This window comes from Tamandua tetradactyla, chromosome 24 (genome assembly GCF_023851605.1).
Source record: "Tamandua tetradactyla isolate mTamTet1 chromosome 24, mTamTet1.pri, whole genome shotgun sequence".
Classification (NCBI taxonomy): Eukaryota; Metazoa; Chordata; class Mammalia; order Pilosa; family Myrmecophagidae; genus Tamandua; species Tamandua tetradactyla.
The window spans coordinates 54,429,339-54,453,101 of record NC_135350.1 but is presented as its reverse complement, the minus strand read 5'-3'; the positions used below and the strand labels follow the sequence as shown (position 1 = coordinate 54,453,101).

Here is a 23,763-nt window from a genome sequence, read left to right as displayed (position 1 = left end):
ATGAATGACTACCTCCAATCCTCTTTGGAAGTGGGCAGGGTAGGAACTATAAAAATATATTAATAAGAATTAAGCAAAAAGGGGTTCTCTAGCAACAAAATAAATTCCTGGAGTATGCCATTTTTAGTATTGTAATGATTTCTATTTTACAGCTTTTTAGTTCCATTATCAGTGCAAATGACCCTGAACATCACATACCTTAAGTGGCATCCTGTGCATTCTTATCCTTTAAGACCCGATTCAAATGTCATCTCTTCTGTGACTTTTCCAAATGTCATTTAGAAAATGACATTTGTATATTTTTACATTCCATGGTCTACACGCAGAATTTATGAATCTTTTCTCAGAGCTCCATTGTAACTTGCTTTGATTCTATAAAGCACTTTTCACAGCATATTATAGGAAGGTGAGTGTGTCCTTTCTGTCCTGCTAGCTACTGAACTCTCTGAGAGCAAGGCCATTGACATAGAAGCTACTCAATAAATGCTTGTATTCCTTTGTATAGGACTCATTCTCCATTTATCTTAGGCTCCCAAAGACTCTTGAACTCAGCAAACCATCAGTCCGAAATTCCCTTGGCCTTGATCAGCCCATTTATTAAATGATGCTATGAATAGAAGTTAAACATTATCAACTTTTTGTCCTCAGAATCTTAAATCAGTCACAAGAGCTGCCAGGATGCATACCCAGGAAGCCCAAAGGCCACACATAAAGATCCAATGGTTTTAATAAAGGGATCAAGAATATGAAATATTTGTCCCAACTGTTTTTTGTCCATATATCAAAGACTTCTTGATCTGTATTCTTACTGAAATTGTTGACAGTTCACAACCACCAAAAGACCACCTAGGAACATGGGCGATTATGTGGCTTAAGTTGGGATGTCTATCCTCTTATTACCTAGGAGAGTAATTCTTCTGTAGTTTATGGTCATATCCAGTTCTCTTAAATAAAATAAAACCACTATTCCTTCCAACCATTTTAATGACAATCCAAATGTTAAAATCTGTAGTATATGGAGGAAACTATGTTTTCAGGATAAATTCTATACCCCAACTTTCGATTTGCTACTGAATCTGTTGTGCTGCAGGATGATGAAGTAAGCAAATTTTATTCTCCTTGAATGTCTCCCCATCTGTCTTTTCTCCCTTCTTCTGTACTGGAATATAGCCCATTTTCATCCTTCTGAACCTTGATCATGGTTGGCTGTTACTTATATGTCATCTCTAAGGAAATTCCCTCATGATATGAACAATTGGTTGAAGAACTAACAGGACATCAAACACAGACATATGTCATGATAGAATGACAAAGGGTGAGACTGGCTTACTTGTTTCAAATTGTTATGTACCCCAGAAAAGTTTTGGTCTTCTAATCCTGATACAGTATTGTAGGGCAAAAACCTTTTGATTAGATTATCTCCACAGAGATGTGGCATGCCCAATTGTTACTGTGGTCTTTTGATTAGATGGAGATGTAATTCCACCCATTTAAGGTGGCTGTTGATTAGTTTACTGGAGTTCTTTAAAAGGGGCAACATTTTGGAGAAACTTTAGAAGCAACAGAGCCAATACAAGACCCAGATATTTGGAGATGCAGAAAGTAAAATGCCCTGGGAAAGCTGTCTCAAACCAGAAGCCAAAGACCCTAGAACACACCAGTCATGTGTCTTCTCAGCTGACAGAGGTGTCCTTGACCCATTGGCCTTTCTTGAGTCAAGATATCTTTCTCTGGATGCCTTAGTTTAGACATTTTTGCAGCCTTAAAACGTAAACTTACACTTAATAAATTCCCTTTTTAAAAGCCACTCTATTTCTGTCATATTGCATTCTGGCAGCTTTAGCAAACTAGCACACCAACCTTTTAAGCAAGGGTTCAGCTCTCAAATAATATCAGGTGGGTGTGATGTATGTGGTCATGACCGTAGAATGGGGTCTGAGAAATGTTGGAATATACTTGCATAAAATTTCTAAATTCACTCCTTTTTCTTCCTTCCCTCTCTCCCTTCTTCCCTCCCTCCCTCTCTTTCTCCTTTTCTTCCTTTCTTCATCTGCAAATACTTATTGAGCACTTACTGTGAGCTAGGCCCTGTCCTAAGCTCTGGGGGGGAAATAATGAGTAAGACCAGGTCCCTGCACCCTCATGGAGCTTAGATTCCATTAGAAAGATAATAAATAAGTAAACAAATAATTATATCATTTCAATAAGATACTCATTGTAAATTGAAGAAAATTGAAAATGGGTAAAGGTATAGAGTAGAGATCATTTTCATTAGGTTTGTCTGGGAAGGCTTCTCTGAGGAGGAGGTGACGTTTGACCAGAGACCAACAGGAATGATAAGAAGAGAGTACAGATGACCTAAAAGAAGGGTTTTGGATTTTAAGCACAACATGATTCCTTTGAGAGTATTTAATTAGTTAAGTAACATGGCCGGATTTACCATTTTGAAAGATCATACTGGTTCATATGTGGAAATTAGAATGAGAGGGAGGAAACCTGAAAGCTGGAGGATCAACCAAGAGACTATTGTAGTCATCTAGATAAGTGGCTGTGGAGGCTCTGCAGGATTTGCTAATGGGTTTGATGTGAGGGTGTGAGAGAATGAAATGCGTCAAGAATGAGGCCTAGCAAATGAAAATGAAACACAACATATCAAAATGTATGGGATGCAACACAGGTGGTGCTCATAGGGAAATTTATTGCCTTAAATGTCTATATTAAAAAAAGAAAGTGCTGGGCGGGCCACTGTGGCTCAGCAGGCAAGAATGCTCGCCTGCCATGTCAGAGGACCTGGGTTCATTTCCTGGTGCCTGCCCATGTGAAAAAAAAAAAAAAGAAAAGAAAGAAAGTGCAAAAACCAAGGAATAATCTGTTCACTTGGAAGAACTGGAAAAATAACAGCAAACTAACCCCAAAGCAAACAAAAGGAAAGAAATAACAAAGATTAGAGCAGAAATAAATAAAACTGAGAATAAGAAAATAGAGAAAGTCAATAAAACCCGAAGTTGGCTCTATAAGAAAATCAATAAAATCAGTGGACACTTAGCTAGGCTGACAAAAAAAAGGGAGATAATACAAATAAATAAAATCAGAAATGGATGAGGGGACATAATCATGGACCCCACAGAAATTAAGGAGATAATGAAAGGATACTATGAGCTACTATATGCTAATTAACTAGACAATGAAGATGAAATGGACAACTTCCTAGAAAGGCATGAACAATCAACATTGACTCAAGAAGAAATAGATGACCTCAACAAACCAATCATAAGTAAAGAGACTGAATCAGTCATTAAGAAGCTCCCTGTGCCGGTTTGAATCTGTTGTGGATCCCAGAAAAGCCATATCCTTTCATCCTCATTCAGTGTTGCTGGGTGGAAGCCTTTTTATTGTTTCCATGGAGATGTGACCCACCCAATTGTGGGAGGTAACTTTTGATTAGCTGGTTTCCGTGGAGATGCATCTCCACCTATTCAAGATGGGATTACATACTGGAGCCCTTTAAGAGGGAACCATTTTAGAAAAAGCTTTAGAGCCCATGCAGCCAGAAATCTTTGGAGATGAAGAAGGAATATGCCCCTGGGGGAGCTTCATGAAACAAGAAGCCTGGAGAGAAAGCTAGCAGATATCACCATGTTTGCCATGTGCCTTCCTAGTTGAGAAAGAAACTCTGAAAGTCATTGGCTTTCTTGAACCAAGGTATCTTTTCTTGGATACCTTAGATTGGACATTACTATAGCCTTGCTTTAATTTGGACATTTCCACAGCCTTATTAAATTCCCCTTTTTAAAAGCCATTCCATTTCTGGTATATCACATTCTGGCAGTTTTCAAACTAGAATATACCCAAAAGAGAAAAATCCAGGACCAGATGGCTTCATATGTGAAATCTCCCAAGTTTTCAAGAAATAATTGGTACCATTCCTACTCAAACTCTTCAAAAATATTGAAGAGGAGGGAAAGGTACCTAACTCATTCTATGAAGCCAACCTCATCCTAACACCAAAGCCAGACAAAGATACTACAAGAAAAGAAAATTACAGACCAATCTCTTCAATGAATACAGATGCAAAAATCCTCAACAAAATATCCACAGACTGAATCCAGCAGCACATTAGAGAATTATACACCATGACAAAGTGGGGTTTATTCCAGGTATGCAAAGCTGGTGATACAGTATATCAATAAGTCAAAGCAGAAAAAAACACATGATCATCTCAATTGATACAGAAAAGGCATTTGACAAAATTCAACATCCTTTCTTGATGAAAACACTTCAAAGGACAGGAATAGAAAAAAATTTCCTCAACAGATAAAGGTAATATATGATAAACCCACAACTAACATCATCCTCAATGGGGAAAGATAGAAAGCTTTCCCTCTAAGATCAGGAACAAGACAAGGATGCCCACTGTCATCACTGTTATTCAACATTGTGCTGGAAGTCCTAGCCAGAGCAATTAGAAAAAAAAAAAAGAAATAAAAGGCATCCAAATTGGAAAGGAAGAAGTAAAACACTAATATTTGCAGATGATATGATACTGTAAGTTGAAAATCCCAGAAAGTCTAAAGCAAAGTTACTACAGCTAATAAGTGAGTACAGCAAAGTAGCAGGGTACAAGATCAATGCCCAAAAATCAGTAGTGTTGCTAAACACTAGTGATGAGCAATCTAAAAAGGAAATCAAGAAGAATCCATTTACAATAGCAATCAAAAGAATCAAATATTTAGGAATAAATTTAACTAAGGATGCAAAAGACCTGTACACAGAAAACTACAAGAAATTGCTAAAAGAAATCATTAAAGACCTAAATTAATGGAAGCCTATACCATGTTCATGGATATATAGTTAAGATATCTATTCTACCCAAATTGATTCATAGGTTCAGTGCAATACCAATTAAAACCCCAACAACTTACTTTGCAGAAATAAGCAATAATCAAATTTATCTGGAAGGGCAGGGTGCCCTGAATAGCTAAAAATATCTTGAGAAAGAAAAATGAAGTGGGAGGTCTCACAGTACCTGACTTTGAAGCATATTATGAAGCTACAGTGGTCAAAACAGCATGTTATTGCCATGAAGATATACTGACCAATGGAATCAAATTGAGTGTTCAGAAGTAGACCCTCTCATTTATGGACAATCGTCTTTGATAAGGTACTCAAGCCAACTCACCTAGGACAGAGCAGCCTCTTCAATAAATGGTGTTTGGAGACTGGATATCCATATGAAAAAGAATGAAAGAGGATACATATCTCACCCCCTGTACAAAAATTAACTCAAAATGGATCAAAGACCTAAACATTAGAGTTAAGACCATAAAACTTTTAGAAGAAAATGTAGGGAAATATCTTATAAATTTTGTAATAGGAGGTGGTTTCCTAGACTTATACCCAAAGCATAAGCATGGAAGAATGAAATAGGTAAATGGGATCTCCTAAAAATTAAACACTTTTGTGCATCAAAGAACTTTGGTAGGAAAGTTAAAAGACAACCTACAAGATGGGAGATAATATTTGGAAATCACATATCATTTAAGGGTTTAGTATCTAGAATATATAACGAGATTGTTCAACTTAACAACAGAACGACAAACAACCCAATAAAAATAGGCAAAAAGACATGAACAGACCCTTTACAGAAGAACTACAAATGGTTAAAAGGCACATGAAAAGATGCTCAACTTCATTGGCTATTAGGGAAATGCAAATGAAAACCACAATGAGATATCATCTCACATCCACTAGAATGGCCATTATCAAAAAAAAGAAAATGACAAGTGCTGGAGTGGATGTGGAGAAAGAGCCTCACTTAACCACTGTTAGTGGTAATGTAAAATGGTACAACCACTCTGAAAGTCAGTTTGGCGGTTCCTCAGGAAGCTAAGCATAGAAGAGCCATATGATCCAGCAATCTGATTACTATGTGTTCAGAGGAACTGAAGGCAAGGACACAAATGGACATTTGCACACCAATGTTTATAGCAGCATTATTTATGATTGCCAAGAGATGGGAAACAGCTGAAGTGTCCATCAATGGATGAGTAGCTATTCAAGTTCAGATATATGTGATGGAATATTATGGAGCTGTAAGACAGAATAAAGTCATGAAGTATGTAACAATACAAATGAACCTCAAGGACATTATGCTGAGTGAAATTCATCAGAAACAAAAGGACAAATACTGTATGGACCAATATTTTGAACTAATATTAATGAATGAACTTTGAGAGTTAAGGTTAGGAACACAGGTTATCAGGAGATAGAATAGGGTAGAGACTGTACAATTGGTGGAGGAATACAGATTGTGCAACAGGGACTGATTGCAAAAATTCAGAAATGGATAGCACAATACTACCTGATGGTAGCACAATTATATAAGTACACTGAATGAAGCTGAATGTGAGTATGGTTGAGGGAGAAGGTCGAGGAGCAAGTATGAAACCAGATGGAAAGATAGAGGATGAAGACTGAGACAGTATAACTTGGGAATGCCCAGAATGGACAATGATAGTGATTAAATGTAGCATTACATGTTTTTGCATGAGGGAGAACAAATAAATGTCAATATTGCAAGGTTTTGAAAATGGGCTGGTATACAGGAAAAAGTACAATCAATACAAGCTAGGGCCTATAATCAACAGTAATGTTGTCATATGCTTCCACTGAATGTAACAAAGGCATTATGCCAAAACTAAATGTCAACAAGTAGGGGTATGGGCGAGGCATATGGATTCTTTGCAGGAGAAAAGGAAATGTCTTCATATAGACTATGGTGGCAAAAGCATGTCTATTTATTTAGGTTGGATTGTATGAGGTGCAAATTAAACTGTCTAAAAATGAACAGAGGATACATGGGTGGTTCAGTGGTAGAATGCTTGCCTTCCATGCAGGAGACCTGGGTTCGATTCACAGACCATGCACTAAAAAAAAAAAAAAAAAAAAAAATGAACAGAGAGAAACAAGTGCTAAAGAAAATGTGAAGAAAAAGATGTATGTATTCACTGCTAGTAGGGAAGCTGAGAGGTGCAGCCCCCTCCAGAGGGCAACATGGTTGTTCCACAGAAAGCTAGGGGTGGGTCTGCCGTATGATCCATCAACGCTGTTGCTGAGTACATACATGGAGGAACTTATAGCAGTAAGTTATATTCAGGAGTTGTAACTGTTAATGCTAAATTCTGATATACTGAGCTATTTGTGTACAACTTGGTCGTTCCCAGAAACTTCAAGTATATATGTTACACCTGAGATTCTGAGTTAGCGCACTGAATCTATGAAAGCCAGCATTATGCCATACAGCATCTGTTTAAAAAGTTGAAAAAGTGATCAGACTTTGAGTAGAGATATGCATGAAGCTAATTTGGATAGAGTTAAGGTAAATCAGAATACAGAGCAAAGGATGCTATGGTCTATATTTTAAAACTTCAACTTCTATGTGAGACCAAAGAAAGGGATGTTTATTTGGTACAAGATTTGTATTTTCGGTAGCACTTTATCTAATTTAACTTGTATGCTTAGTTTATTTGAACACCATAATTACATGGAATCTTGAATAGGGTGTGAGATCTTGTTGGTTTATATAGGTTAGTGTGATGTCCCCATATATCCCAGAGTAATTTGGGCAGAGAATAAAAAAGTATTTGCAAAGTCTCCTTGGAAGACTGGGGACAAAGGAGGAAATATTAAACTTCCCCATCTGGGGAAATTCTGATATTCTTGCAAGTAGCGGGGACACCCAATTAAAAAGGCTGAGCCCTAGATCTTGGGGTTCACCCCTATGAAACTTATTCCTGCAAAGAAAAATCTAAGCCTATATATAATTATGCCTAAGAACTACCCCCAGGAAATTTCTTTTGTTGCTCTCTCTCTAAGCCAACTCAGGAGGTGAACTCACTGCCCTCCCCACTATGTAGGACATGACTCCCAGGGGTGAAAACCTCCCTGGCAATGTGAGACAGGACTCCCAGGATGAGCTGAGGTCTGGCATCATGGGATTGAAATAACCTTCTTGACCAAAAGGGGAAAGAGAGAAATGAGTCCAAATAAATTTCAGTGGCTGAGAGATGTCAAATAGAGCTGAGAGGTTATCCTGGAGGTTATTTTCATTTTATTTATTTACCTCTTTTCAGTTTATGGTATATTGGAGTGGCTGATGAGAAGTACCTGAAACTGTTGAACTTTGTTCAGTAGCCTTGATTCTTGAAGATGCTTTTATAACTATATACCTTTTAAAATGTGACTGTGTGATTGTGAAAACCTTGTACCTGAAGCTTCTTTTATCCAGGGTATGAACAGATGAGTAAAACAATAAGGATAAAACATAAATAAATAATATGAGGGGATAAAGGGTAAAAATTGAGTAGATTAAAATACTAGTGGTCTAGTATAAGGAGGAAGGGGTAAGAGGTATGGTATGTATGAACTTTTTCTTCTTTTATTTCTTTTTCTGGAGTGATACAAATGTTCTAAAAATGATCATGGTGATTTTGAATACACAACTATGTTATTATATTGTGAGCCATTGATTGTATACTATGTATGGACTATGTGTGTGTGAAGACATCTCGGTAAAACTATTTAAAAAAAGAGAGAGAGACTGATACTGGGTTTTTAATTGAGCAACTAAGTGAATGCAGGTGCCATCTTACAGAGATGGAAATCACTAGGGGATAAAGCAGTTAAGGAATGGCGTAAGGGATGTGGGGAGGCAATCAAGAGATATGCTGCACAGAAAGTGAAATCATAAGCCCTGTATCTAGCAGAGTGCTAACCTAGAGGAGCCATTCCTTAAATATTTGTTGAATGAATAAAACTGAACAAATAAATGAAAGGAAGGATGTAGAAAAGAGACTAACTCCAAATATTTACAAAATATGAGGGATTATTGGCAAGATCATATGATGGTAAAGTCCCCAGGCTAGACTTTGAGAAAATTGCATTCCAGTTCCAGAAAATATTTCCAAACCTCTGAAAAATAGGGAGATTGGAACAGATAAGAGATACTTTTCCACTTTTATTCTGGGACCTCTACCTTTTTCCTCCTCCATCAGGAATTTTACCCACCTCTGGTAGTTAGATTCAGGTGGCAACTTGGCCAGGTGAAGGTGCCTAGTTCTATTGCTGTGGACATGATTAGCCAATGGCATGTGAACCCCATCTGTTGCTGATTACATCTGCAGTCAGTTAGGAGGCATGCCTGCTGCAATGAATGATGTTTGATTTAATTGGCCGGTGCTTAAATGAGAGAGCTCAATGTAGCACAGCCCAAGCAGCTCAGCACACCTCATCTCAGCACTACAGCTCAGCCCAGGCCTTTGAAGATGCAGAAAGAAATCACCCCGGGGAAAGTTGTTGGAACCCAGAGGCCTGGAGAGAAGGCCAGCAGAGATCGCTCTGTGCCTTCCCACATAAGAAAGAACCTCAGTTGAAAGTTAGCTGCCTTTCCTCTGAAGAACTATATGTTAACTAAATAAATCCCCTTTTATTAAAAGCCAATCTATCTCTGGTGTGTTGCATTTCAGCAACTAGCAAACTAGAACACCACCCTTACCCTATCCCCTGAGCCCAAAGTCCTTGCATCCTTGGGCATAAATGCAGAATTTATAGCCCTTTCTGGCAGACAACAGCCTCTTTGGTTTTGCAATGAGGTCAGTTGGGACTGAGCTTACTCTGTGTAAGCCACCTCCCTTCTGGCCAGTCACCACACCCACCCACCTTCCACAACCTTCCTGACCCCAATACCTTCAAGTTTATCACCCCAACAGGCACTGGAGAGTAGGCGCTCAGCAGTTCCCATAAAGTCTCAACAGTCAATTCCACAAGGGGTTTCTTTTTTATAAGGACACAGTTTCAAGCAAGCCTAAAACAAGTCAAGTTCATTCCATGTATTGGCTGAATATGTATTGACTGACCCACTAATTGCCCTTAGGGAGCCTTCAGGCTGATTCCTATTGATAGCTACAAACAGAGGGGAGAACAATTAATGGGAAGAAAACGATTTAAATGTCACCTTCAAAATTGGGGCAGGCACAATGCAAACTAACAAATACCTGTGATAATATAAAACAGCCTCAGGCTAATAACCTTGCTTCTTGGGTTTTCACCTGTTAACCACTTTTGTACTGGCTCTTCCACAGGAGTAAGGGTACAGAGTGTACCTACATCAGCCACCTTGCCTGTTTCTCTTTCGGCAAAAATTACTCCGCCTACAGTCATCTGGACTAGTTCACCACGAAACACTCCTGCAGCCATCACCTCCCCTACCAGCGGCACACAGAACAACTCATTACTGCCAATTACGTCATTAGCCCAAACAGCTCAACCTTCCAAAAACATTTCCATATTGTCCAAAGAAGAGACCACTAGCGCAACTTCAAATTGGGAAGGCACAAACACAGACCCTTCACCTCCTGGGTTCTCACCAACAGGTGGCAGAGTCCCTTCACCACACACGCCTGTTGAGCACAACTCAGGCACTCCTGAAGCAAGTGTGCCAGCTACAGAGTCACAGTCACCTACTGAGTCTCCCACATTCACCTCCCCTCAGGCTCCAGCTTCATCACCCTCAATCCCGTCCACCTCACCACCTGAGGTTTCTTCTGCCAACTCCACCACTGAGGTGCACAGCTCGGTTGTGACCAGCACCAAGCTCACAGGAGCCCCAACCCCACCGGAGTCTCCAGCAGAGGAGCACAGCCCTGACTCCACCCCTACTCCACATGCTACAACCATGTCGGTGGCCAAGGAGACAACACCACCGGCAACTGTGCCAGGCAGGGTGACCTGTGAGCTGATAGATGTGGAAACCACCACCGCCTCCCCCGGAGTGATCATGGAGGAAGTGGCACATGCATTAAGTTCAGGTGAGTCTAGATCTAGCATGCTAGTACTTCTGACTACACTGAGAGGTTAAGAATGCATCTAGGTTGGCCAAACACAATTAAGATTGAATTTTGGACTGCAGCACCTGAGTTGAATTGTACTTCCACAGAAGTGCAAACTTTATTTGTAGTCACATAATAACTTCCACATGATGTCTTAATTGGTGGTCTATAGCCGCCTTATGGTTTGCCTTGATATAAAGTCCTAGGTAAGAGTGAGACTGTATCACAGAGGGATTAATGGCATGGCTTTTGGCCCAGCTTCCTAGGTTTAAATTCTGGCTCCTGGCCTTGGACAAATTACTTAATCCTTCTGTGCCCTTATTTTCCTCATTTGTAAAATGATGATAAAATAGGTTCTACCAAATACATTTCCTGGGAAGATTAATAAATTACTATATAAAGTGCTTCAAATACTACCTGGCAGGAAGTAAGTGCTCAGGAAACATCAGTTATTATTATTATTTTGCTCAGTGTACTAAAAAAATGTTTACCTCATGGGAACCAATCAAAGAATTTAGGGCGGGGGTGGAGGAATTTGCTTCTTCTCTATTGTCACTGATGAATTTCATGGGAAAGACAGTAAATTATTGTCACTTTTGTTTTTTATTCTCCCAGCACCCCTGTGAAGTTAGTATTTTTATTTTGCAATTTTGGAAATTATGGTAGAGAGAGATGTCAGGACTTTTTGAGGCCACATGCATCTGACAATGATGTGAAGACTACAAACTTTATGGCATTGGACAGAACAAGGTTTTAATAGGAACATTTGGCCTATTGATTAAAAAATAGTGACGTGAGAAAAGCCCAAAGGTGAGTGGGGAAAATTGAGCTGCCACCCTTTTCTTAGGTAGTCCAACCAGGGATGTGGACTGACAGTGAAATATTTAGGAAAGAGCCACGCATGACCATACCAGGATGGTGTCAAAGGAATGGTATTCCCTGAGAGAAACCGACATCCTTAAATAAACAATTATTAAACAACTACTATGAATCAAAACTGTACTAAGCAGTTAGTGGAGATGGACAGAGATAAGCCAAGATTAACAAGGCATGATTCCTGCCATGGATAAGCTCATAGTTTACTAGGGGGAAAGTTCCCAAGAAATGGCAGATTCCTATTTTTGACAGCACAGTATGTCAGCAAGAGTCCCAACTGGAAAGAGAGAGACTCAGACTGGAGTAATGGAATGAGGCTGGGGTTGGGGGAAACCACAAAGTGTAGGAGTAGCAGGGATCCTCTCAGCCAGCCTATACCGGACGTGTAAAAGGAGGGAGTAGTTTTCAGAACACAGAGAGAGTCCTGCAGAACAGAGCACCTGGAGAGGAGCAGTGACTTTTGGCTGAGGAATGATACTAACCCTTAAAGCGTGAAGGGAGCTAATGCCCTGTCCCCACTCTTCCCCTTCCCGCTCATCTGCTACCAGACCCCCCACTGGTCAATCCAAACAGAAGCCAGGGACAAGGACATTCACTAATATGGCCTGTCCTAGTTTACTAGCTGCTAGTATGCAATATGCCAGAAACAGAACGGCTTTTAAAAAGGGGAATTTAATAAGTTGCTAGTCCAATCTAAGGCATCCATCCAGGGAAAGATACCTTGGTTCAAGAAGGCCAAAGAAGTTCAGAGTTTCTCTCTCAAGTGAGAAGGCACATGGCGAACATAGTCAGGGCTTCTCTCTCAGCTGGAAGGGCACATGGTGAACATGGCATCATCTGCTAGCTTTCTCTCCTGGCTTCTGGTTTCATGAAGCTCCCTGGGAGGAGTTTTCCTTCTTCATCTCTAAAGATCGCTGGTTCATGGACTCTCTGCTTCATGGTGCTGCAGCATTCTCTGCTCTCTCTGAATCTCTCGCTTTCTCCAAAATGTTTCCTCTTTTATAGGATTTCAGAAACTAATCAAGACCCACCAAAATGGGTGGAGACAGGCCTCCACCTAATCCAGCTTAACAACCACTCTTGATTAAATCACATCTCCGGGGAGATGATCTAATTACAGTTTCAAACATACAATACTGAATAGAGATTAGAAGAAATGGCTGCCTTTACAAAATGGGATTAGGATTAAAACATGGCTTTTCTAGGGTACATACATCATTTTAAACCAGCACATAGCCCAAATAGAACTGTTTCTTGGCCGATCAAAGAGTAAGGTAGAGAAGGGTGGAAAGTGAATCCGGAAGGGCAAAAGGAAGAAATCTGGCAAGCCCAGTTCAAATATCAGTTCCTCAGTGCAGCCTTCATGAACTTTTTGGACAGAATGTGGGCCTCCCTGGCCCATTAATGCCTATTTATACCCTGGTCAAGACTTTACCAACTGCATTTAGATGAATGGCTTCTGTCTCTGTCTCTAGCCCCACCCCCAATTTCTAGCTTCTTGATGCTTTCCCTGCTCCCAGCATGCAGATAGCATCTCTGGCATGGAGTAGGTACCTGGAGCAGAGTGGGTGTTGACTTTGACTCAGTATCTTAAAGACTGTCACAATGTACAGACTTGTAAGCAATGGCCCCCACCTCTTCTCTCTTTCCATAGGAATGGATTAAATTTAAGAACATGTCTTTCTGGGGTTCCCACAGCTTTAAACCACCACAGCGAGTGTGATGGTTATGTCCATTTGTCTACTTGACTAGGTTGTATATCCAATTGTTTAGTCAAGCTAGCACTAGACTGATAGTTACTTTGAGGATATTATGTGGATTTAAATCATTAGTCAGATGATTGCATCTATGGCTGATTACATCAACAAAGAATTTTGCCTTAGGCAAGGAGAGAAGTCATTCAGTTGAAGGCCTTGAAGGGAGAACTGATGATTTCAGCAGTCTGAAAAAAGAATTTCTGTCTCTACTTCAGCTAGCCAATTTCTCCTGAGTAACTAATGGAAACCTTCATCAGAGTTCCCAACTTTCAGCTTGCTCTACAGAATACAGATATACCAATCCCTATGATTCATGTGAGCCAATTCCTATAATATAAATCTCATAATATTTGCATATATATCATTAGTTTTGTTTTCCTGGAGAACCCTGACTAATAAAGTGACTGTACATTTCATGGACCAAAGAGGATTTTTTCCCTTAGGATTTCTGGTGGTTTGGAGCTATGTACCTCAAAAAAACATATTCTTAAATTTAATCCATTCTTATAGGTGTAAGCCCATTGTAAATAAGATCTTTTCAGGATGTTACTTCAGTTAAAGTGTTGCTCAAATGAATCAGATTGGGTTTTAATCCAGATTACTGGAGTCCTTTATGAGCAGAATGAAAGTCAGACAGAGAAAAAGTCAGAAGGAACCGCCAGAAGCTGAAAGTCATTGGAACTCAGGAGAAAAGGGAGAAGCCAGGAAAGGCCACCATGTGCATTGCCAAGTGACAGAAAAGCCAAGGAACAATTGCCAGCAGCCAATCCCAGAATGCCGCAGTCTTCTAGGAGAAAGCATCACCTTGATGACACCTTGTCTTTGGACTTCTAGCTTTAAAACTCTGTGTCAATAAATTCCCATTGTGTAAGTCAGTCCATTGCATGATATTTGTTTTGGCAGCTAGGAAACCAAAACAGAATCTATTATATCAAAAATATTTATTGTGCCTCAATCAAGACTTTTTTGTGTGTGCTTGTTGCAAAGAAGCATAAAACCTGTCCTCCAAAATTTTTATAATTTAAGTGGAGAGAAAAGGCACAGACATTAATTCTTAATACCACTTAGTTACTAATCTGAGAATGAACTATGGTGGGTGGGTGGATCTTCAAGAAGACATGATAATAATCTGCTCTTTTCAAAGGTGAAGAAACTGTCCCAGAGGTTGAAAGTACCTCACCCAAGGTCGCACCACTCAGTGGCAGAGCTGGGCCCAGAGCCCATACCCCAAACCACAATCAAATCCTCTTTTCACCATGCAGCACTGGTACACTGCTCCTTTATTAGCCCAGCAGACAGGCCCATCCCCCATGAGGACATGTTTGCTGATTACTATTTGGGGATGTTTTGTTTAGAGATTCTTGTGTTGCCTTTAGCAGTGGCAGTAATACATCACTTTTATTTAGCAGTTTGTGATTATCTCTGTGGGTTCACATAGTATATTTCTATTAATCTTAAAAGGACTCTAAAAATATCTTGACATAGTCACCAATATATGGTTCTATAACAAGGTAGATGCTATAAGAGTCCAGTTTGATTGGAAGGATGAAGAAGTTTCCATATCGGAGGGAGCACATGGCCTGAGTTGTAGGAGATGAGGGAATCTTGGCATAAGGAAAGAGAGGGTAAGAGAGATGTGGCAGAGGAGTGCTGGAGTGTAAAAGAAGGGAACCAGTAGCATGGTGGTTAATGCTGCAAACTTTGGTTTGAGATCCACCTGGGTTGGGAACCCAGCCCTCTCATGTAGCAATTATAAGTACTGAAATTGCTCCGGTTGTGGAATCCAGTACCTCTACATTATCATGTCTAGTGATTAATTCTCAGACTTGATTTTACTTGATGTATCAGCTTACTTTTTATATCCCCAGCATGCAGATAAAGTATCTGGCATAGAGTACATGCCTGGAGCAGAGTGTGTGCTGACTTTGTCTCTAACAAAGGTGACATCACAGTACAGGCTTGCAGGCAGTGATCCTCATCTCTTCTCTTTCCTACTTGAGGTCCTCGCCACCACCTCTTTGTGACACAGATGATCGCTTCGCTCATCTTTAAAACACTGTCTCCACTTGACCTCTAGGACATGTTGTTTATTGGTTGGTCACCTAACTCGATGGCCATTCATTCTATTATCTTTTGTCTCATTCCACCGCCTCATCTTCATGCCCTCTGCAAGTTGAGCACCCAAAACCCAGACTAGTAGTCCTATCCCTGCTCCACTCCCATCTTTCGGCCCTCACCCCCCAGGTGATCTTATCCAGTCTCATGACTTTAAATGCCATCCACATGCTAATGACTCTCAGATTTAACATTTAAAATTCTATCCTTATTCTTTTTTTCTTTTGTTGAACCAAACATGTGTATCCTGCTATCAACTAACTCATAATCTCCACTTGAGTAGCTCGAACTTAACATGTTAAAAACTGAATTCTTGACTTCTCCTCCCTCAGTCTACTTCTCCCTCAGTCTTTCTCTTCTCTTCTTTCAGTTCCTCAAACCTAAAATCTTGGACCCCTTTTTTTTTCTCTCATACTGCACATCCAGTCCAACAAAATCCAATCTCTTCTCACCGCTCCATCACCTCTCACATATATTATTCCAATATTGCTGTAACTCTTCTCCCTACTCCTACCCATGTGAGAAAGAATCTTTAAAACCCAAGTCAGATTGGGTCACCCCTTAGCTCTGACATTCCAATTGCTTCCTCTCTCAGAGTAAAAGCCCAAGACTGTATCATGTTTAAAATGATCTGACACCACACCCTTGGCCTCTCTGCTCTCACCTTCTTCCACTTGATCCTCAGGCACACTGACAGTCTTGCTGTTACTAGAATACACTGGAGGTATCCCTGCCTCAGGGCCTATGTATTTACTGTTTCCTCTGCCTGAAATGTTCTCCCGCTAGATCTTCAATGGCTCACTAATTTTCCAGGACTGTGGTTAACTGTCACCTCTTCAGAGAGCCCAATAATCACACTCCTATCTGAAAGAAGAATTTCCCCCCATCACTGTTGATCTCTTTACCTCGCTTTATTTTTATTTTTTTATGATTTACTGTTTCTTGACATCATCTCATTTATTTAGTGAGTGTTTTCTGCCACTAGAATATCTGCTCCATGAAATAGTTTTTCCTTGAGAAGAGGAAAATGTGGTTTACATCCCCAATCCCTGGAACCTCATGCCTGACAAATGGTACAGCCTCAATAACATTTGTTGAAAAAATGAATGAAAGAATCAATCAATGCTACACAAATCAAATATCCTCTCTGAGCTTTGATGTTCTCATATGTAAGATGACATAAGGATAGTACCTACAGTGTACAATTGTTGCAAGGTTTAGTTGAGATAATAAATTCACACCATGGTGGCTGTTGAGCAATGACTAAGTTGATGTATGTGATTGTTATTTTTCTATTATTTACTGTTTTTTTTTAATTTTTAAGATTGTTTTGCTATATTTATTATTATTATGGTTGTTGTTATATTTATCATAATGAAGAATGCCCACCATCTTCAGCAAGCATTTATTGAGCTTCTCCAGGGAGCCAGGCATCTGGCTAGTAACTGAGGAGATAGCCATAAATAGGACAGTCACTTCCTCATGGAGTTTACAGCATAACATGTACACAGCTTATCAAGGAACCTGGTTTAGTGGATCTCAGGCTGTATAGAGAAAGACACTTGCAGATGAAGCAGGAAGGATGAGTTCAAGACAAGTGTTCGAGGGCCCTGTGTAACAGGAAAGGATGATTAACTTTACTTGTCAGGCCATTGATAGTCACTAAAGACTTTTCTTGTTTGTTTGCTCTGCCATGGGGGTCACATTCCATTCTTTTCATCATGTGAATATCCTGTTATCGCAGCTCCATTTGTTGAATATTTTGTTCTTTGTTTTGTTTTATTTTTTTTTTGAAGTGCATGGGCCAGAAATCGAACCCAAGTCTCCCACGTGGCAGGTGAGAATTCTATCACTGAACTACCTGTGGACCCCCACCAAAGGCTTTTGATCAGGCGAATAACATGCTCAGAATTAACTTTTAAGAGTGTTCAACCTGCAGGAATATGTATGGTATGTTGGAGGGCATTCAGGACTGGGAACATATAGACCACTCAAGAGATCTGGTTTCTGATTTGTCAGTGTCACTGACAGCCCATGTCACTTAGCTCCTCTGAGTTTAAGTACTCTTAGCTGTGAACTGAATTCAAGAGATACAATCTTTCAGGTCCTTTGGCTCATCATACAGTGACGATTGTTTATTACAGTTATCCTGTGCAGAAGAAATGAGATTTGTATACTATGATGCTTACTGAGAATATACATGTTCCAAGAATTGTGCTAGTGACTGACACATACCCTCATCTAATCCTCATAACATTCCAGGGAGGTGAGCAATAAATGCAGTATCTGTTCTACAGGTGATGAAACAGGCCCAGAAAGATTAAGCAATTTACTCAAGTTCTCACTTGAGTGACCAGGCCAGGATTCAAATCGAATTCTTCTGACCCTAAGAAGAAGTATTCCTTCTAAGTATTCTACCTGAATTAGGAGAACTAAGAAGAGGGGAAGGGGGCACAGCCCTCCAGAACTACTATGAAAATAACTAGATGGGACATTGTCAAATCCTGAGTGTTGTCAGAACTGATTATAAGGTATGGAGCTGCCTAAGGGGAAGAGGAGGAAGAGGTGATGATGGCAGCCATCTGAAAGTAGCTATGCAGAATAAATAGGTTTGATTGATTTTCTCAGTTTAGCTTTACATTTAAAGGAAGAAAGAGAGAGATGATATTTTAAATTTGTTTCAGCCTGTGCTATTAAATCAGAGCTCTTCAAAGGTAGAAACTATGACCACAATTTGTTCTTGACTCTGAACTAAATTCAATAGTGCTGTGCACAAATCATGTCTAGTAAGTGCTGAGGGATTAAGTAACATTGAACACCAAGTTATATTCAAAATCCCTTTGATTCTCATATATGCGGGGCCATATTCTTCAAAACTCCAGAAAACAGTGCAAGGGTTGCAGTAATAGGCAAAAGCCAAATCAAGAAAACAATGCTTTAAAAAGCAGTAGGCACAGCTCATGAGACCCTGGCTAGCTCCTCTCCTGCCCTCTCCCCAGTACTGTGCAGCTTTGAGCCAATCAGCACTTCCTGGCCCTTTTCTGGAGGGAGCAGAGTACCGGTAGGCTGGTGCCAATCTATCCTGTGGCAGCCTGAAAGACTGGACCTGGAAACTCATCTCTGGCCTGACCTCCCAGAACTTGCCTTGCAGGCAGAAGCAGCTTACAGAGAGCCAGAGAGTGTAAGAAATAATTAAGTCAAAGTGGCCTGGGGCAAAAGATTACTTGCCTTAAGTCATCCAACAGAGCATCCAGGAGGGGGAGAAAGTCTATTCCATAGGGAGTGGAGGGGCATTTGAATTCCTGTAGATAGGGAAATTCCTAAGACAGAAGCAAGCAGGAGGCCAGGACAAGATGCAAGCTCAGAGAAGATGGAGAGAATCCTGCATTTCACTTTCACCTCAGGCTGATCTCGATAGGAGGGCTGAATACTGAAGAAGACTGGCCCAAGCAGAACCACTCTGCAAAGGCTGTGAAAGATGGGGTTTTTTTTGGTTTTTTTTTTTTTTTCCTTGGTTTGTTTTTGTTAGCACCTGGCACTCCAAGAAATCTCAGTCATATCACTAGCTGAATACAGATTTAAGGAACAGACAGTTCAGGGCCTAAATCCAAGAACTAACAGTTTAAAATGTAAAAATGTACAGTGTACAACAAAAGATTACAAGTAACATAGAAAGGTTGTAAGAATAGAAATATGAATTGTAATAAGTTAGTGACCACCATATTTAAATGACATCATAAAAATATGTTAAAGAGGAAAATGATTTAACAAAAAACAAAGCTGGGAGAAGGCCATGTAGAAGAGTGTTAAGCATTTACTGATCGGATGATTTTAGAATGGTCTGAGGAAAGTTTCGTATCTTAGGCTCAATTTTACAAGCACTGTATCACTATACATGCCCAAGCCTGAGCCTCTTACAGTGAGTGGCTCTGCCGTCTTCTCATTCTCCCTCTCTCTCACATGCTTGTGTCCCCTCAGTCACCACATACTCCTGATTTTGAACTTGTGATAGCTTCCACTTTCATGCCAGCTTCCACAGTCGCCTCCTAACTGCCCCATTCACATCCACCCCTGTACCAAACTTGTCCTTGGCAGTTCTCCATACAGCAACCAGGGGGACTTTTATACACAAATCTGATCAGATCACATAACATCACCACCAACAACATCCTTGCCTCTCCAGGGCATCCCACTGCTTTCAGGATGAAGGCCCCTCAAAGCCTTACATGGCCAGGCCCGTGTCCACCACCGCCACCTCATCACACATTCCTTCCCCTAGCTCTCTGCACCACCCATGCTGCCTCTCTCTCAGTTTCTTGGATCTGTGGATTGCCCTTTTGACACAGTCACCCTTTTTGGGGGGGTGGGTGCATGGTCTGGGAATCGAACCTGGGTCTCCCACATGAAAGGCGAGCATTCTGCCACTGAACCACCCGTGCACCCCACGATCGCCCTTTTGACACAAGGTTTGCTTCTTCCTAGAAGCTTCACACAGCACGCAAGCCCTTCCCCTAGTTAATTATCACTCATTCCTCAGGCCTCAGCTTAAATATCACTCCTTCAAGAAGTTCCTCCAGTGCTTCCAGTGCAGCTTCAGCCTCCTAGTTACAAACTACCCCTACATGTGTGATTATACATCTGCCTGTTTGGCTCTTTGTCTACTGCCTGCATTGCTTTCCAAGGTACATAACGTGGGGCCTTGTCTGTTTTGTTTCCCCTGTCTATCTCCAACACTTAACAGAGTCTGGCTTAGTGTAGGTGCTCAATAAATATTTGATGAATTAATTAATGAATGACTTTTGGAGACTAAATCGTATGCTTTAGAGAATAAATTCACATATTCTCATTAGGATTAACTCATTCAAGTATTCAAAGTGCCTCATACAGCAAGCACTAAATAATGTTAACTATTATCATTACTACAATTAAGTTCTGATTTTCAGTGTAGCTAGCAACAAGAGTTTTGATTCTTCTAACTCGTTTTTTTTATTTTCTTAATAAAAACCAATCAACATACAATATGAACATTCTTTTCTTTTCACTTAGTTGTATAGTCATCATCATGATCATTTCTAGAACACTTGCATCAATTCAGAAAAAGAAATAAAAACAGAAAAATAATCATACATACCATACCCCTCACCCCTCACTTTCATTGATCACTAGCATTTCAATCTACTAAATTTATTTTGACATTTGTTCCCCCTATTATTTATTTATTTTTAATCCATATGTTTTACTCATCAGCCCATAAGGTAAGATAAAAGAAGCATCAGACACAAGGTTTTCACAATCACACAGTCATGTTGGAAGCTATATCATTATACAATCATCTTCAAGAAACATGGCTACTGGAACATAGCTCTACATTTTCAGGCAGTTCCCTCCAGCCTCTCTGTTACACCATAACTAAAAAGGTGTTATCTATTTAATGTGTAAGAATAACCTCCAAGATGACCGCTTGGACTCCGTTTGGAGTCTCTCAGCCATTGACACTTTATTTTGTCTCATTTCTGTCTTCCCCCTTTTGGTTGAGAAGGTTTTCTCAATCCCTTGGTGCTGAGTTCCAACTCATTCCAGGATTTCTGTCCCACATTGCCAGGAAGGTCCACACCCCTGGGAGTCATGTCCCATGTAGAGAGGGGGAGGGCAGTGAGTTTGCTTGTTGTGTTGGCTGGAGAGAGAAGCAACATATGAGCAACAAATGAGGTTCTCTTGAGGGTGACTCTTAGGCCTAATCTTAAGTAGGATAGACTTTTTAGCCTATACTTTCCAGGATTAAGTTTCGTATGAACAAACCCCAAGATTGGGGACTATTGCTTTGGTTGTCCCCACTGCTAACCTTTGATTTGCTTAACTTGAAAAACAGAACATTTGTAAAATACTTTAAGACTTCTAAAGGAATTATTACTATTAGGCAATAAAGATCCATTTAAGCACCCACCTATAGCACAATACAAAAAGAAAAATACAAAAAGTGCAGAGAAAAATAAGTATATTCACATTTGAAATAGTAACTCTTGCAGAAAACTTGAGAAATCCAAAGGAAAGGGTTAAAAGTTCAAACAACTAGAGATTTCTAGCCTAGAGAAAAGAAATTTGGGGAGTGGGGTGTTAAATGCTGAGCTGTAAAATTTAGACTAGGCCCCATTTTCCCCTCAAGGTGGAGAATTAAGAACTAGAAGTTGCTCTCTTCCCTTAACTTGCATGAAAGTTCGAAACCATTTTTCTTTCCAGCATTTTTAACTCTAAAACTTTACAAGGCCTGAGGCTAGGAGAAATTAATACTTGGTAAATACAGTATCTAAAAGCAGGTTCCCTCATGACCTTGGTGATTAATTACACAGAGGAAAGGCTAAATTTACCTAATGTTCCTTGGAGATCCCTAAGTCCTTGAGGCTGCAGTAATTATGCCAAAGTCCAATAATTATGCCAAATTATGCCCTTGGCCAAAGTGTTGGGACAGGCGACCTGAAACTGTGACTCTGCTTCCCATCTGTGTTCCATGATAAAAATGATAAATTTGCACACTGCTTGGCAAACAGGATTAGGACTCTGCCTGGGGCTCTGATAGTTGTTCCCTTCCTTCTTGTATATTTCTTCTGAACCAAGAAAGTGTGGGAAGTTTCATTCAGTTTTCATGGAGATAAACGGCAGTTTGTGAGCAAGACAGTGGCGTGCTTCCATAGTATCTTACTGGCCCTCGTCAGATGTAATTGACAAAGAGATCACTTTAAGGTTAAGATTCCTTGTATGGCCTTTAATGTTAAAAGTTAGTCTGCAAAGGGTTGATTTCTCAGTCTATGCATACTTTCTTCCTGCCCAATGGCATAGAGCTAATTGTTCCAAACTGGAAAAATCCCAGTTGAATTCTTTCTGATAATATCATTAGGGTTTTGCATTAAGCACACTTGGATAGGACAGGGATTGGGGGATTTATTTTCCTCATTCGGACTTGACACCTAAATAGAAATATCTGTACCCTTAAATCAAGGAATCAGATGACCTGACATGGCAGAGCTGACCTACTCACATTTACAGGTCAGAATTTTCAGAAGAGAGGAGGGAGGAGAGTTCTCTTTCTCCAGTTACAGATGTGATTATCTCTTCTTTTTCTTTAATTATTCTTCAGAAGTCTCTCCAACCCTGCCCCCTTGGGGGATCTAGGAGAAGGAAAATGACTGATTCAGGTGTGAGATTCCCACCCCATGTCAATGATGTGACTCTCTTAGCCCAGTACTGAATTATATTCATTATGTAAAATAATTTTTAAAAATTTATGACAGGCTTATCACAATGTCAGGCCTTGTGAATATGCCCTACAAAAGAGGTTGAGAAGGGCAAAAACAGACACAGGAGCATGTCATAGGGTGGACATTGGAGTCTAGCATCATGGACAGAGAGCTGAAGTCTCTGTTAAGACTGTACTGCTATACCTGTAGCAGGGGAACAGGAGGGAGTCAGGACAGCTGTCCCTCCTGTGCCACATGTTGTCCAACATTGGCCTTCACCAAGCAATATCCATGAAGCCATCCCGGTTCCTGGAGCAGTGCTGGGTGTCAATGCTGACGCTGTCAGCCTTGACTCTCTGCTCTCTGTTCTTCCTGGGGCCTCTTCTAGGGGCTTTGAAGGCTGCTGAATGATCTCCTGCCAAGCACTGGCCCCATTGTGAATTTGGTTTTCCTGGGAGCAGTTTCCTAAAAAGTGTGGTGTAAGTATGTACCTGAGCAAGATGATGAACCTTTTTCATTCTTTTAACTGTGTTTTGTTTTAATGTGGATTTGAAAAAATAAAAAAATAGCACATCAAATTCATGATCCCATCGCTATTACTGCTTAGGATGAGGGTATCCTAGATATTTAAAGAAAAATAATGACTTGGCATAAAGACAAATATTAAGGAAATAATATATGGGGGGGGTGAACATGGCTACAAACATAAAGTGAAATGGAGATGTTTGAATTTTGGAAACTTGCCCTGATGTACAGGCTGGGGTATTCTCCCTGTTTATTACCTTAGCCCCTAGCACTTTAAGGGCTTTCACTTGTGAAACCAAGGAGTAGAGAATTTTAAATAATCCAAACAAGAAATCTGAATTCTAGTCCCAGCTCTACCACTGAGGGACTCTG

The 23,763-nt window shown here is 40.2% G+C and overlaps 1 protein-coding gene across 4 annotated transcripts in view; it reads left to right on the top strand.

Annotated features, from left to right (window-relative positions):
- Positions 1-23,763, top strand: part of PARM1 (prostate androgen-regulated mucin-like protein 1) — a 126,890-nt gene that overhangs the window by 76,782 nt on the left and 26,345 nt on the right. For 3 of the 4 annotated variants that reach the window (XM_077143163.1, XM_077143160.1, XM_077143162.1), the window contains exon 2: positions 10,140-10,865. In XM_077143163.1, coding sequence (XP_076999278.1) covers positions 10,140-10,865 — 726 coding nt within the window. Of the gene's footprint in view, positions 1-10,139; positions 10,866-11,501; positions 16,030-23,763 lie in introns of those variants that run through there. The other variant, XM_077143164.1, reaches the window with a different exon arrangement.